This window comes from Hippoglossus stenolepis, chromosome 10 (assembly GCF_022539355.2).
Source record: "Hippoglossus stenolepis isolate QCI-W04-F060 chromosome 10, HSTE1.2, whole genome shotgun sequence".
NCBI classification, from domain to species: Eukaryota; Metazoa; Chordata; class Actinopteri; order Pleuronectiformes; family Pleuronectidae; genus Hippoglossus; species Hippoglossus stenolepis.
The window spans coordinates 25,769,418-25,786,788 of record NC_061492.1 but is presented as its reverse complement, the minus strand read 5'-3'; the positions used below and the strand labels follow the sequence as shown (position 1 = coordinate 25,786,788).

Genomic DNA, 17,371 nt, shown 5'->3' with positions numbered 1-17,371 from the left:
TTTCTGGGTGAACTATCCCTTTAACTCACCTGTTGTCTGTTTCCCAAAAGTTGGCACAGCCACAAAAGCTTGTCCAAAATGCTGCAGCACGTGTCCTGACAAGAACCAAGAAAAGACACCACATTTCTCCTGTATTAGCTCCAGTACACTGGCTCCCGGTTAAATCTAGAATAAAATTTAAAATCCTCCTCCTCACCTACAAGGCCCTTAATAATATGGCACCATAATACCTTAAAAAGCTCATAGTGATGTAGGATAGTAGCCTTTATGCGCCACTGGGTAGCGCTGTTGCGCTGTTTACCCTCTAGAGAATCCAGTCTGTCCCCCCTGGGACACCATAGCTTGGAGATTTGGGCCATGTGCAAAGCCACATTTCTCAGTTTACTTTTGCTGTCCTGCAAGTTAAGCAGTGTTCATGACTGCTCTCTAATATATCTAAACTAAAACCACCCATGTTGTTAACCTGGTTGTATATTGTGTTAAGAAAGATGTTAAGCCACACTTCAGCATTGTCTTAGTAGTGAGCACTCGTGTTTAGCTCTTGTCTGTGATTTTGGCTAGTTATCTGTGTATTGGTCAGGCACTGCAATAGCGCAGGATGAAGCATTGGTCTCTACATTTCAGGTGGTATTGTAATGTGACAGAGTTAATAACTTGTTGAGATCTCTGTAGTTAATTTAAATGCATAGTAATCTTTACATTTGCCACATGTTATATTTTGTTTCACATACTCTTTTTTTATCATTATTTTCTTCTGCATTGAAGTATGTTTTATTTTCTAAATGATTTTACTTTTGCTGTCCTGCAAGGTGTCGGAGCAATAAATGGCTAAACAGGTCTTAGCCGCAATTTAGAACCGCTGTGTCCGGTGCTTCCTTCTCCCCGCACGACCCCACCCCCACAAGAAACACAACGCAGACTCCCGGGGTATGCGGAGAGGCGCCTCCAGGCAGTGGGCAGAGAGAGGGTGTGGTTTACAGTACCATATCACCCCACTAGAGCACTGCGCTCCCAGAATTCAGGCTTACTTGTCGTCCCTAAAGTCTCTAAAAGTAGAGTAGGAGCCAGAGCTTTCAGCTATCAAGCTCCTCTCCTGTGGAATCATCTCCCAGTTGCAGTTCGGGAAACAGACACCCTGACTTCTTCCCCGGAGTCCCTATGCTTTATCTTTTGCAGATCCAGGGCCGCGGTTGCAGCCACATCTTGGTCTATGATGGTGGATCGTCAATCAGGAATTGTGATCTTGATATATAATATTTCTACTCGACCATGACTGACAATAATCCATCAATTCATTGACCTTCCATTATGCTACAAAGTGTTTATTCTAATCAATGCTGTAAATACCCTTATCTTTCTGATGTTCTCCTTTACACTTGACATCTATTGCACTTCTGTCCGTCCTGGGAGAGGGATCCCTCACATGTGGCTCTCTCTGAGGTTTCTACCTTCTTTTTACCCTGTTGAAAGGTTTTTTGTAGTTTTTCCTTACTCTTGCTGAGGGTTAAGGGCAGAGGATGTCACACCTTGTTAAAGCCCTATGAGACAAATTGTGATTTGTGAATATGGGCTATACAAATACAATTTTATTGATTGATTGACATCATACTTAAGTATCTTAACATTTTGGGGTGGGGCTTGCTGAACTGAAGATGCCTGAATGGTCTAGTACTCCAGCATTTTATTGCAGCTGGTCAATCTCTGCACCTCAGTTGTTTTCAACACACTTTGTTTCAAGTGCTTGTATCTTTTTTGATCAAAGGTAGTGTCATGTTTCTCAATAAATTATAGTCTTCTGCATTTCTGCCACCTGGTGGAATAGAGGTAGGTTGTTCATAGCTCAGTAAGCTAATAAACCGAAGCCCCGATCTTTAGACCACAATGGAAACACAAGCAAACAAGGGTCTGCAGGAACCTTTAGCTCCTTGATAAATGTTGCTGTACAAAAAGGTCAAGCTACTTTTGTTCATAATACTGTTTAAGCTCCCCATGTAACATAAACTGAGCATGACTCACTTTGACTATAGGATTGTTGTGAGCTGAGTACAAATAACTAATGTAATAAATCAAAGGTCCTCGCTGGTGTCCAGAGACAACTGTTTGTGTGTGCAGTGACAGGGGGACCAGGGGAGATGCAGAGAGCACCCAGAGGACGCTGCAAGGGGTGGATGGGCCCCGCCGGGACCAGGCCTCAGGACGGATGGATGGAGGGATTGTGTTGACAAGTGGGAAAGATGATGATCAGGAGGGGGGGGTGGGGAGCCACACATTCAGCAGGGAGGCCGAGAGCGTCGGCCAGAAACTCATCAAACCAGTGGAAACACCTCTAGCAGCCCAGCAACAGCAGGACGCGCATGTGTGTGTGTGTGAGGTGGATGCTCATGTTTTAGGGAGCCAGTGGTGCGTGTGTGCATGTGTTTGTATGTGTGGTGTGTGTGTAAGCTTGGAAAAGTTTTTGTGGGTGATAGATGGGAGCATTTGGACAGGCTTCAACCATTGTTCATTAGTAAAATACACAACTGTCCTGCCTAATTGCTCAGCCGTAATGTCAGACTGTGATGAGTGATTACAACCGGTGCTGACCTATTCTTTACATCAGTGCTCGGGAAAACTTCACCTAATCATCCACAGAGGAACAAAGGTGGAGACAACACACTGCATATTTTATCCAAAGTTGTACAAACTGTTTCATTGTGTAAAATCTGAATGATTTGAATCTTTCATTTCATACCTTGGTAATTTTGGTCTGACTCCAAATCCATTTGTCTTTAGTGTGTTTAAAAAAAAACTATTTTAATGTTGTTTCACTGCATTAAGCGTCTGGATGTATGCAGGTGCACAGGTTAAGAATTTCATCAGTAGGTTTTAGCTGAATGCACTTTGCAAACATAGATTGTAACAAAATAACTTGTTTGTCTTTTATAACATCTATTCATCATACACAAGATACACTTCTAAATGTATCATCATGAGTAATCACAGTTAATCTACAATCAATTAGCAAATAATTCAGTTCCAACTCAAGTGCAGGTAGCTTTGTTCTGCACTGTGTGTTTTGTGTGTGTGTGTGTGTGTGTGTGTGTGTGTGTGTGCGCCATGCTGATATTCATGCCATGCCCTCACTCCTTCCTAACTATGATAAAGTAGTGCCAGTCCTGCCATGGAAGCTGAACTACTCCCACTGTCCAGGCATCTGCCTCTTCTGCCTGTGCCATCAGGACTGGACTGGGATCAGATCACCCAGGCCTCAGGGAAGGAGGGAGGGTCCAATGGATGGACTCAGGTTTGGGTTTGAAACCAGTCCTGGGGCCACTTTGGCTGGAACAGAGGGAGATGGGAGGCCGCCATGCCCACATGGCTTATGATGAAGGAGGTTGAGGAGGAGGAGAATGAAGAAAAGGAGCCTGAAACATAAGGTTACTTTGGGGTTGAGGAGGTTGAGTCAAATTGTTGGCCACTTGCTGCTTTCAGTCTGCTTCCACACACACATATAAAAAGTGTGTGTGTGTGTGTGTGTTGTATGGGTATGAATTTCAGATTCTTCAGAGAGAAGCAGGGATCTCTCCTGCTAAATCCATTCGTCTGATCTCATTTGTCAATCACTGGATCTGTCATCAGTGGTGTGGCGATGGGTGGGTGGGATGCGGGCTGTTTGTTGATGTGTTAGTCATGAGAGTGATGGGACTTATATCACAGCACTTACTGTAAGTCTGCTTTACCTGCACACAATTTAGTTTGACGGCCTGCAGCCACCCCACTGTAGAAGGAGGAAAATCTATCTACATACACCATGTGACCTACAATCAACAGCAGCTGGCCGAAGTTATACTTTCACCAGAAACATCATTATATTAGTCATTTTACATGAAAGTCATATTTTCAGAAAAATTACTAGTGATAAAAGACAGCTTTATTTCACACAATCTAAGACTTCATAGTCTTAAGCTTCTGGTTGGTAACAAGAGTTAACAGAGGAAGTCAAGCAGTTCATCTGAGAATGGTAAATGTATTTATCTAGTAGCTTTTCTTGTCCCAATTACTACTCAAAGTGCTTTACAGTACTTTTTTTGCCATTCAACCATTGACACACCCAGTCATACAGAGCATCTATGGGCAGCACTTTTTCTATATGAGAAAAACGGAGGGGTTCAGTATCTTGCCCGAGGACACTTCGGCATGCGGAATGGGGAAGACTGGGATCAAATGTCCGACCTTCAGTTTAGGAGATGATCCACTCTACCCCCTGAGTCACAGCCTCCCCGTGTTGTGCATGAACCATAGGCATGAACGTGTTTAAAAAACTAAAACAGGAGCCAGTGAAAATGACAAACAAACACACACACACACAGGCCCCGCCCCACTTACTCACACAGCGACACACAGTGAGATCATCCGTTAATTACTAAATACATGATCCTAAGTTTGTGATCTAAATCATAACCATCCCCCAAAATATCAGAACAGATGAATGTGAACTAGTTACTTTTCATCTGTATGAACTGAACTTTGAACACTGGCCACCCCTACGCTGCACGTTTTTACATCCAGTGAACCTGTAGTAAATTTGTCATTAAAACCAATCCCTTAAATATTGTATGTGCATATTGGGCCCATTGTCAATAAAAGAAAAATATATATATTCATTAGAGCAGCAATAATATTAGTTACATTTTTGAGGAATGACTGCATACTCAGAAGTATTTGGACAGTTCCATGCTGTGAGGCTCTGAGCTTCAGCATATTCAGTGGGAAATAACGTAATGGATATTACATTAAGTGGTAATTCTCAACTTTAATTTGAGTCACTGCACATCAATATTGACAGACATGTGTGTTGGAACTACAGATCATGGTGCCTAAATGTGAGGGGTTCATTTTGAGGAAAATACTTTACATTCAATGACAGTTATTTCACATTCATTCTAGAGCTGATAAATGATCTGTGTCTTCAGACATCCAGAATCAAATCAATCATGGAAACACCCAGTGTGTGTGTAGGTCTGAGTTTACACAGCTCCAAAGACCCCTCCACATTTCTGTTCACTGAAGCACTGTTTATACGCTTATCTGAAACTTAGCTGAGTTCAAGCTACATCCACACACACACACACACACACACACAGACAATGTGAGTGTTGTCTGAAGGGGAGGGTTGAGGTGATGTTGGTTGTGTGGGGGGGGGGTCTCTTCATTTCTAGGTGATTCATGTTTGAGGAGGGCTTGCAAAATTGCTTTATGGAAAGTGGCGAGCAGCTCGGTGGGAACATTAGGTGGGAAGCAGCAGGGAGGCCCATGTTTCATTAGGGCGCCTTTATTACCTGGATTTGGAGTTTTATGATTATCATTATTTGAGATAGAATCATTATTCGCATATATCTGCTAGTCAGCTGTTTGGGTTGGGGACACTGGGACATGCCGTCTGTGTGACTGAATCCATGATTGGTGTCTGAGGTGATCTGTACAAGCTTTGCCATTTTCCCTCCTCTGTGTGCTATGTGCATGTGTGTGATCTCAGACTGTTGTCCTGCTGTCAGCTGGTCCGTCAGAAGACGACTTCTCCGAGGTGTCCGTGGTGAGGCCGCAGTGCCTGACATTGGTGAGGCAACACTGGGTGATCTCTGACTGAAGCCTTATGTGAGTCTCCACCAGAAACTCATCCTGTTGATTGCAAACAAGAACACAGCCATAAAAGTCTTTAACAGGATTAACACAATGCCAATTTTGAGAAGGAGTCATTCATATTTTTGTCATCCATCAGACACAATACAAAACAACAATTTAACAAGATTTGCTTTGGTAAGGAATGATGAAAAATACCTTGATATTTGACCCTCTTCAGTTTGATTTTTTTAAACCAGCATTTCTCTCTTGCACTGTGTCTACACATTAATATTTGTTATGATGTTATGAACTTATAGCCAGCTAACCATTTCATTCTTATACTCTGTCAACATACCATGACTAAACTACATCTATTGCCCAAAGGCCTCAAGAGCAATAAGACCAACGGCCCCACCAGTCGCTGTTTGCCCTGAGCAGCTCTGGATGGCCCCTGCTGACCGTATCCTCTTGCTCGGCCTCTCTCCCCTGAACTGCTTCTTCCTCTCTCTATACAGACCTTTTATTTAAAAAGTTGTGAACTTGGGTCTGAAGATTGTGTCGATTGCTTTGCAGATCTGACATGCAATGTATTTGAAAAATAACACCAATTAAGTCAATCTTTCAAACTTATATATAAACCACATACGTGAAGATTAATGAAGCAAATTCAGTTTTATTTTATAAAAGATATTGATTATAAAAACTTCATTGCAGATCAACTAGGTAGGATAATCAAAATGTTTTCTTCTCTCTGCACCATAGACTGTTTATAAAAAGTTTTGCAGACAACATCCAGCACGGAAACAATTAAAAGTATTCTATTGTAGAACTGTTTGAGGAGGATTCACTAATAATAATGTATAATTTTGAATAAGGCTCCGGAGTAAAAAAATCTGATTGATGGAAATACAGGCGTATTTCCGGCGTGAAAAGAAGAAGAAGAAAAAAATAATTCTGACTCTCCTATCTGCTCATGGACAGCTGTGTTTCTCAGGTGCAGGGTGTGTCAGGTGCATGCAACATGAAATAAAAGATAAAAAGCCGGAATATCAAGGCTAGCCTAATCAAAAATCCAGATTCTTGAGACCAGGCTTTGTTTTTCAGTCTTCAACTGTCCAGTGTTGGTGAGTCTGTGTCACTGCAGCCTCACATTTCTGTTCTTAGCTGACAGGAGTGGAACCTGACATGGTCTCTGCTGTTGTAATACATCCACATCAAGTTTTGACATGTTGATTCTGAGATGCTTTTCTGCTCACCACAGTTATAAAGTGTGGTTATCTGCATTACCGTAGCATCTGTCAGCTCCAACCAGCCTTCTCCTCTGATGTCTCTCATCAACACAGGACTGCTAGTCATTGGAGGTTGTTATGGCCGTTGTTAGGCCGTTATGAGTGACAACTTTAGAGAAAAAAAAAAAATCTAACCAGCCCATCTGACACCAACAATCCTGTCACAGTTGAAGAAACCAAGATCATATATTTTTCCTCAATTCTGTTTGAACAAAGTTCCTGGCTTTTACCGGCAGGATCTTATACACTGTTCTCAGGTAAGTGCATGTATAAGCAGGTGGACAGTACCTAATAAAGTGATCTGTGAGTGGAATCGACTCAGTTGCTGTAATGTAACATTTTCACAAGTTTGTTTTATCTTGGAGATTTTCATCTTTAGTAACAGTAGAGGAAAAGTAATCTTGTAAAGTCATCAAATCACTTTCTGGCTATGTGTGGAGGAGCTAATCAGAGAGAGATGAAAAACAGAACAAAACAATGGATGGAGAATTGAATTGAGAGACAGTGCAGTAGACAGTCAGTGTTCTGCCTCCTGGCTGCTGGCCGCCACAATCACTGATGCACATTCCCGCCTCATAAATTATCACTGTGACGGCAGGTGAGAGGCTGTCAGGAAAGCCCAGCCTCCCAAAAACCAACAGCAACACCAGCAGGTCAGGACAGACCCCCTCTCTGACTCCGCTCTCATCACCTTCTGCTTTTTCATAAAAAACACAGAAATAGATCATGATACTTTAGCAGCACGTTTGGAAGAATCCATATGTTGGCTTAACAGATGGATAGAGTGCCTGAGAACTCTTGTCATTCAAGCAAACATGCTGACATATATTTCACAGAAAAATATTGTCTGCATTACATCCAATTACTGTGTGGGAAAGGGTTGATGTTGACACATAAACAAGGAATTGTCTCAACTCTCCGGCTTTACAAACTTTTTAGCCCTTTATCTTGTTTGCATGGGGGTATTCACTTCATGTGCCACAGACAGAAAAAAAGCAACAACAAAAGTGACACTTGGGAGTAGGTTATTTTGGTTGTAAGACTTCTTAAATTGGCATATTTATTCAAAGGTTGAGAGCTGCAAATGATCTCAGTGGAACAAATACATTACTTTATACCCAGCAGAAATAGCATGATGACATGCACACAATATCAGAGTCAATGAATGAAGTAATATGAAATAACAATTTAGTCTAATTACCAGGTTGGCTTTGAATACTGCTGATCATCAAGTTAGCCACTAGCAGGAAGAAGGAAGTTGAACATGTAAAGTCAGATCTTTCTCTATGAAGACAAGAAGCAGAGCTGACACAGAGTGAGTGTTGTAATTACAGTCATCAGGGGGAATCATCTTTCAAACATTGTATTGTATCATATAGCCTTTCAAAATAAAAGCTACAATCGTTGTTGTAAAATTCGATCAATTTCCTTAACAAAACAAAACAAAAACTTCTAAGCTGCAGCCCGAGTTCTGCTCCTCTCTTTTCCCCTTCCTCCTTCCATTCTATTCACCCCCTCTCCCTCCTCCTCTCCGTGGCGGTGGTCTGCAGCAGAGCAGTTAATAAAGAGATTGATTATCGGCCTGTCAGGAAGTGACAGTTGGACAGGGCTGCTCTGCATGAATGACAGAGGGCATGCTCACCACGCAGCAGCCAGCCTGACATACACACACACACACAGATGCCTTTGCCAACACCGGGGGTAGGTGAGGTGGTGAAGGAGGAGGAGGACATGGGGGGCTGGATGGGTGAGACACGAGCATGTGGAGAACAGCAAAGCAACCTTCTGCTGGTTTGTGTGTGTGTGTGTGTGTGTGTGTGTGTGTGTGTGTGTGTGTGTGTGTGAGAGAGAGAGAGAGAGAGAGAGAGAGAGAGAGAGAGAGAATAATTATATTTTATACTTAGCCTTATAAGAGTTATCACCCATTTTGTTGTGTTTTCAAAATGTGCAACTGCTTGCAAATAGTCATAACAGCTAGATATGGTGATGTCAATTTTTTACAGGTTCACAACAGTAAACAAGTAAACAAAATTGAATACGTTAAGCTTTAAAGTCAAAGCTTTACCTGGTCTGATATAACTGGTGGCTGGTGGCTACTGTTAATGATGAAAAGAGCTGTGTACATTGAGCTAAGTTTGACTTAATCTTAGACTCTTATTTACTAGTGCTACTTTTAAACTATGTATGTGCATTTAACATTAGTCCATGTTTGTGGCTGTTGACAAGCATGTTGTATGGATTCACTGTAATTATGGATTGGATTTGTGCCGCTAAATATGTGCCGCTAAATATATTATCTTAGTAATAGTTATAACTGCAGCATGAACTTAAATGTTAATATGACCCCACCCTGTCCCCACAGGCTAAATGTTGGCCAACATAAAGTCTACAGAGAGTGGCCGATGTAGGGTGAGGGTGAGAACAAGTTGCCTCCCCCCAGTGGAAGAAGCTGAGGGGTGCTATAGCTGAGGGAAACATATCTGAAAATCCAAGGGTGATGTTGGTTTGTGAAATGAACTGAGTAGACAAGTTGGCCTTGATATTCCGGCTTTTCATATTTTTTTCATGTTGCATGCACCTGACCCACCCTACACCCAAGAAACAGAGCTGTCCATGGTTCTAAAACAACAGCATTGCTTTTCATTGTTCAGCCAAGAAACATTCATGTGCTAAAGTTCCAGCTTCTCGTTTTTATTCATGTTTTATACTATGCAGTCTACTGCATACCAAGTTTTAACTTGTGATGAGTGTTCAAGGACTGAATAATTCACTCCTTCTATATTTCTGTTCCGGTCGTGTTCTGGCATTTTTGTTCACCTGAATATGCCTGTGTCACCATGAAAAGTAAGAGCTGCACATGCTTACAGTTTGAAATGGATTAGCACAACAGAAGAGAATGTAAGAGATAGTGACAATATTGTACGAGTCCTAAATAATCTTGAAATATATGTATAGTATGCTGGAAATCTTGTTAATGAAGTTCAGTGACTTAATCATCTGTTTTCTAAATAGTAAGGACAATTTGTCAGCTGATGTTTGTTGTTCCTGAGTTACTGCAGTTCCTTTATTAATTATTTTCAAGGTCAAGAATGATGTTACAAGCTTGCGTATAAAATGTGTTTTTTAAAATGTCCATCTCTACATGGCAGTGTTGGTGACCCAGAAGAAATCTACACATTTATGGTGTCAGAGCTGGCACTATAATCTCTATCATGTACATCTCTGTATACCTTCTCATATATACAGCGCTGCCCTAGGGTCAGCTGAGAATAAAAGGGTCATGTGTAAATGTTGTAAACATATACTGTACACAAATATTGTAATTTTGTTGATGTGTTCAGCTACACACGGCATCTATTGCACATTGTCCGTCCTGGGAGAGGGATCCCTCACATGTGGCTCTGAGAGTAGGGACTTGCACACTGACCCCTGGGGGGCTTTATGCACTGTGACTGTAGAGAAACACTTAATGATGTTACATTGACTCTTTTTATTGATTTCAACAAAACGTATTTGACTGTCCGTATCAGTGTATTGAGGGAATTGGATTTCACACTTTTGAAAAAAAATTAAATTACCAACAATCTGTTTTTGCATTAGAATTTTATCTTCAATGCTGTCTCATTAATTATTTTTTATTGTTTGCTTCCTTCTTGAGCATTTTGATGTATAAATTCACCCCAAAGCTCATGGAACGTCATGTCTTAATATCTTTTTTTAATACATGCTGATATCACAGACACTCAAAATCATTCCCCCAATCCACACTACATTTCTTTGCATTACTTGATCAGTGAGTGGGACAATCAATACCTCTAGATTAAGTAAGCGGACTCCTGAGCCTTGAATGAAGTCTTTTTTTTCTTATACCAATGGATAGGAGGAGAACGTTTCACACCCAGAGAGCAGGAATGCGAGTGGGGGAGAATATGTAGGAGGAGGCGGAGGAGGAGACGCAGATGGACAAGTGCTTTTACGACTGAGTCTTCCTCTGGCTCAGTGCCACGGCCACAGACTCTCTTTGTTTGCCAGGCTACTAAACTAATAGAGATAAAGGCAGGTTCCTGCTGGCCATGAATTAGAAAGTCATTAAGAAATATAAACACACATGGGAACACGCACTCATGCACTCCTGCACACACACACACACACACACACACACACACACACACAAACACAAACACACACCTCCCGTCAGTACTGGAAATCCAACCTAACTCTTGTTTCAGCACTTGTGCCTCTGTGACTCCTTTTTGTTACCGCTGTTATTTCTTTCTCTTGCATGTTCTGCCATGGCCAAATCTGTGTGTGTATACGTGCGTGTGTGTGTACGGTGTTTTCCATATTATATTCCAACCATCCAACAAGTGCTGATAGACATCTTTGAAAGCTCTTATTGAAAGTGTTGTCTGGGTATCTAAGCGATCACACTTGGATTAAATTAATAGGAAATTTAATGGAGAGAAGCTTTTTTTCTAAAACTACCATTAAATCGATACATTTCTGTGTTAAAGAAAAAAATAAAATATTGGATCCGCCCTATGATCCAAATCCACACCAAAATTAAGTGAGTTTTTTCCTGACCTATCCTACATCCTTCCACACAGGTTTTGTGTTGACGAATCCAGTAGTTTTGTGTTATCATGTTAATAACAAACATACAAACAAATGCACATGACAACATAACCTCCTTGGTGTTTTGTAACATACAACTTCAGTGAATAAAAAGATAGAAACTGAAGTCATCGATTTAAAGATAAATTCAGCTTAAGTGCTTCATAAACTATACACATGCTCCTTGTGATGAAGATGGCCTTCAGTGCTCTAGTGCATATCTGGGCCAGCAGGATGTTGGATTGGAGTATGTGGGACTAAGTCAAAACATGTCAACGAGTGCAACAGTGTTGCTCGCTGATGACTTTTTAATAGTTTCCGTACAGGGAGCTTTGTGGCTCAAAGGAAGAAGCTGTGAAGGAGAAGTAACTACTGAGATCTTTATTCTTTAAGCAAATCTGGCATCGACAACAGCAACATATTTGAGATGCTCTGATTTGAGAAGTTCTCCTTCACCTTTGAAGTTTCCATGTGAGGCCTCTGGCTCTGTCTCAAACCCTCTTCCTACCCACTTCAATCCTACTCTGTGATAGTGGGAGTGTCAAACTGTGTGTCTCCTTACTGATAAAGTAGATGGCCAACATAAACAGCTAGCATGAGGAAGTCTTGGTTTAGGACATAGGACTCAGGACATAGGACAGCTTTGACAACTGGTGGTGTTACACACTGTTAACTTGCACTGCTCATCTCTTGACTCCACCATGAATAAAGTGCTATACTGCTTATGACATGTGGCTCTCCTGAACCTTCCGCAGACACCAGTCTGTTGGCCTGGCTCAGGACTGACTGCTGTAATAAAACACACATTGAAAGGTCGAGGACTGTTCAAATCAGAGAAGAGACAAAGTGATAGAGAAGGAATAAGATTGTGTTTTGTCAAACATGAACAGGTTCAGAGGCGGATCGATTACAACGTTTACAAACACACATGCACACACACACACATGCACACATACACAAGCATGAATGCATGCACACACATACACACACCTGTGCCTAAGCCGGGGCTCAGAGAGCATTAAAATGTGTTCATAAGAAATGAGGAGAAAAAGAATAAAACAGCATATGGAAGCCCCAGCCGAGGCATTCTTATTTCTATCTGTGAAAATTCATTACGCATTCTCACAATGAGTGTGTGCGAGGTTTTTGCGTTTTTTTCTCATCTCGGGCTAAACAAAGGCACATGTGCTCATTTTCAGAGCGAGATGCAGCACGGCCTGATTTCAAAGGCACAACTTGAAAGACGACAGACAGCTATTTACAATATTTATACATTTTGGATGCTGATACCATGTATATTGCTTGTCCATCTTCTACTGTGTACGTGTGTCTCTGTGTGCGTGTGTGAGGCGACAACAGTGGGTAGAGGAATCGCTGATGAAAAAAGGTTACTTTGGAAATTCTCTGATAATTGGTGCCTTAAAAGGAGCTCATTTTTAACTATGTCACCACTACTGCTCGATGACAATTAATCTGTTTGGGCTGGGCTGCTTCCTTGGCATCTGTGCCAATTACTTTATATGCTAATATATGTTAATGACATCTCAGACGCCAGTTTCAAGTATCATGCGAGTGGTGTATTGGTCTTTTTTTAGTCATATTGTTGAGGCTGATCAACAATACAAGTGCTTTAAATTTGGTGGAATGTTAAGTGTTGAATTTCCTCCCTTACTTAAATGAAAACCATGAATCTTTATGATTTCCTTGATTTTGACTTTTGTCAAAGTGTAAAATCTTTAAAAAAATATATACCAATTTACATATTAAATCAAAGAAAAAAATAATCAAAGTAAAAAATAAGGAGTACGTATTCTATCAGGTTTTATATCAGAGAAAAAACAGAAAGCAGAAAAGAGGATGATTTCATATTTTCTAGTTTTCCGATTAGTTTTATGATATGGTGGACTATTTTTTGAAAATATACCTTTGAGGTCACACTGCAGGATGATACCAGTTGTAAATAAAATGCCCCCAACAACCCCAAATATGAGAATTAGTTATGTTCAGATATGGATGGTTAAAATTAGAGCTTCCAGTGAAGATTCCAAGACAGGGGCAGCTGAGCAACATTATAAACTACATTTTATCTTTTATCAAAATGAGCAATCATTTTAGCTGCTAAGGAATCTTTGTTCAAATCCTGTATTTAACTCACTTACCTCTGACCTTTTGTGGAAATAGTTATATAATTTCAGGATTATTTGTCTTTTCTATATATATGATCAACCATCCAATCCCCCACTATGTCTGTGTTTTTCCTGTGGCTGTTCTACTTGAGCATTTCTGTGTGGGGAAAAAAACTGCACAGTATGCAACCTAATACAAATACATTATTCCGATATTAACAGATTCTAGTCTGCGAACAGACCCAAACCACACCTGAATTGTTGCGGTAATATTCTCTCTTTCTCGGTCACCAGAGTGACATACTTTGCCATGAACATCACACCACCTCTCTCATCGAGTCCTAAATCAATGAAATCAGAACACACAGAAATCATACACTGGGGGGTATGTTGGAGTGAGAGGAATGGTTTGGGGATGGAGTAGAAAATATTATAATGACTTACAGTTGATCTCCTGTAGTAGATTCAAGTGAACTGTAAATATTTTCAGATAGTCAATGATTATCTAGATAAATTATTGCAAATTAATTAAAACAGAAATGTCTAAATACCTATAAAGAAATGTGAAACATAACTTTAGATCCAGTCTTTCAAAATGTTGTTAAAATTTGAATTTCAATTGGTAAATATTTGATGTTGATTTTTCTACCCAGACACCATGAACACATTTCAGATAGTGCCCAAAAAAGTATTAATGTTTAATAAATACCAAGCTCTGCAGGGAAGTAAGAATAGATCTCCCAACACCAGAGAATTCCCTGGCTGATGTCTTTAAATGCTTTCAATTACAGCCCCACTCATTCTCATGGACGTATACAAAAGCATCAAGTCACTCAGCTGCTCTTCTATGTCAGGAAGCTTGAACATCTCTTACTGTCAGTCAGTAAACATGGAACAACACTGAGTAAACCTTAATGAATGCACTCTGAGCAGATTCACACAGCCTTTTCCTCTCTCTATAAATGGCACTAATTACCAGCGTCTCCTCCGACAGACACTGAGCTGCTTCTTTTCTATTGTTCCATGGCTCTATCTTCTGCTCTGTTTGCAGACTTCCATCATTCCAACTGAAGATGTCACTGTTGTATACCAAATGTCTGCTCGGTGAAGCTGTGGGCATGTGTGTCAGAGAGATGAGAAGATATGTTTTCATGTTCATCAGCAAGAAACAAAGCCATGTTTTTTTGTATTTAAGGCATTTGACTGTTGAGTTTTGACAATGTAGGGGGTACAACTGACACCAAAAAAAAAAGAGGAAATCTATCATAATGAATCCAGCTGGGTGATCTTTTAATGAGAGATAAACACATAAATGTAAATACTGCAAAATTGCTTTTTGAAATTTTCTTGTTGAGCAAATACAGTTAAAGTGAATTAAAGTGCAAATTTCAAGGTATGAAATATGTCGCTTTTGCTATTATTTTCTTGTTATTTTGCAGCTTATTTAGTCCAAAAATCGTAAAAATCACATTCATTTTGCACAGTAGTGTCACATTCACTTGAAAGAGATTTAACATGGCCTATTAAAATACAAAAATAATGGGTTATATTCCAGAGCATTCCAGGGAGTATTACAGCAATTATGGAAATGATGCCTGGTGTGTAAAGGGCGGAAGGTGGTGGCACGCTCATTTTTAAGATACACATGCATTGTTATCCAGCTGCAGTCTCTACAGTAAATGTTGGGTTGTTTTTTGGGGGTAATTACAACATCAACATATTTAGGAAGTTATGATTTGATAATTATATTTATGAGCACTGGGAGACAGAGATGATCCAAGACATGAAAGGGGCAAAATAAAGCTCACAGGAGGATAAACAATAGACTGAAAATGAGGAAAATTGTTTGAGAATAAAACATAAAATATTTTCTGACCCTGATACATAAAGTAACACACACACATACAAACACTTGCAGCAAATGACTTTCCCTCCTGTCAATGTATTTGAGTGGACTTGTGCTTATGTGATGTGATAGGCCTTTAAGGTGCAATATGTATTATGCTTTATTTCAGGGCAGACTGGCCGGGCCCTGGCCAGCTGTTAGCATGCTAACTTCAGCAGATGCAAAGAAGTGATAGAAATAGAAGCAAAGCAAAAAAGGTTTGATGGTGAAGTGTTTCTGAGAGTAAACAGCTACTAATGCTAATGAATTCTCTACAACAGTGGTCGCCAACCTTTCAATCACGATCTACCGGTCGATCTCTAAAACCTTCATGTAGACATGCATCTTCCGGTCTGTCAATAACAATCAAAGCCCCATTAGAACAAATGAATGGATTCAGAAAGTGAAACGCTGGAGTGCTTTTACTTTGAAACGCGATCGGGAAGTGTTGTAAATACTTTTTCGTCATAGACAGATAGACATTGTGTTTCACTACAGAATAAACAGAGAAAATGATCTCTCACCTCAGTTTTAATGTTTATCTGATGGATTTATGTCACAAACATAAATGGTTGCAACAATTTCTGTATGCGTTTCAAAATAAAAGCACTCCAGCGTTTCTGTTGACAGAATCCATTCTTTTGTTTAAAAAGGGTTTTTTATTGTGAAATATTTGCAGTAGCAGAAGATGCACGGCTTCATACTGTATAGTACTTGTATTTATTTGAGTACAGAGGACTACTTTTATACAAGGAAATAGGCATATTTATGGCCATATTCAAGTCAAAGCCTATGTAAAAACATTGTGCTGCAGTAGCAGCTCCTCTGCAAAATATATTGTTGAACTGAGAAGCTAAATATTGTGCATTGAACATATGCTGTTACTATATAACTGATATTAATGTGAATATTGTGCTTTTCTTTGTGTATATTTAAGCTCGTAAATTCAGCTTTTAACAGAAATTGCAAAAACTAATAAATATGACCCTCCTAAGTGGGTTTTTTGGTAGATATCAGGGTGGTAGATCTCGGCTTACGTTTGGAATTAAAAAGTGATCTTGGGCTCAAAAAGGTTGGTGACTCTGGTTTAGTTTAAAATAAGACACAGCCAATAAAAGTTTGTTATTGAATATACTTCCTGTGGGCTCAATGACTCTACCTTAAATAATAAGGCACTGACACTACACCCTTACAAGACACAGTAATCATGTAGGATCTGGTTTAATGACCTCGTCAATTACCCTTGTCGCCTAATATATTAGTTTAGTGGCGCATAGTCATGAACAAATGAATAATAAATCAAATGGCAACAACCCATACACACAGTGAATATGGGTTTTTTGAGGACCCTGAGAAGGCAGTGTAGTTTTAATGATAGTGAAATTTTAAACCGTACATGAGATAATTTAGATAAATGTAAACTAAAGCTGTATTCAGATATGCACTAAACTCTGGAGATTCTCTGTAGTTTCCCTGGAGGAGGTGTATGTGTGATGCTTCTAACATGCGACAGATGCAAAAACACAAATATTTCCGCATTAAAAACCAGTGCCATACACATAGAAGACACCGACAAAGATGTCAAGAAAGTTTGTGGTGATAAGAGCAGACACAGTTGTCAAAATGCTGTAAACAAAGTCACATGAGCACCACCCCTCACCTGCGGAGAATTTGTTGTTGTGAACGCATCTGAGCGGACAAACTCCTGCTGCGTTGTGCATGTGTGAAAGAAAAACTGCGGAGAAAGTCTGGACCCAATTCTCATGTCTTATGCTACCCCCTGACCATACAGTGGCCCCCTACCTGCACCCCCTACTCTTCTCTCTCCTACCCTGTATTTATCAGGCTGTGGGACT

The 17,371-nt window shown here is 40.2% G+C and overlaps 1 protein-coding gene across 1 annotated transcript in view; it reads right to left on the bottom strand.

Annotated features, from left to right (window-relative positions):
* Nucleotides 1–5,102: 5,102 nt before the first annotated feature.
* si:dkey-288a3.2 (protein phosphatase 1 regulatory subunit 37) overlaps nucleotides 5,103–17,371 on the bottom strand; it is an 83,478-nt gene continuing 71,209 nt past the window's right edge. Inside the window, exon 13 of the mRNA XM_035168411.2 lies at nucleotides 5,103–5,658. Within this exon, the coding sequence (XP_035024302.1) occupies nucleotides 5,512–5,658 (147 nt within the window). The 3' untranslated portion in view covers nucleotides 5,103–5,511. The remainder of the gene's footprint in view (nucleotides 5,659–17,371) is intronic.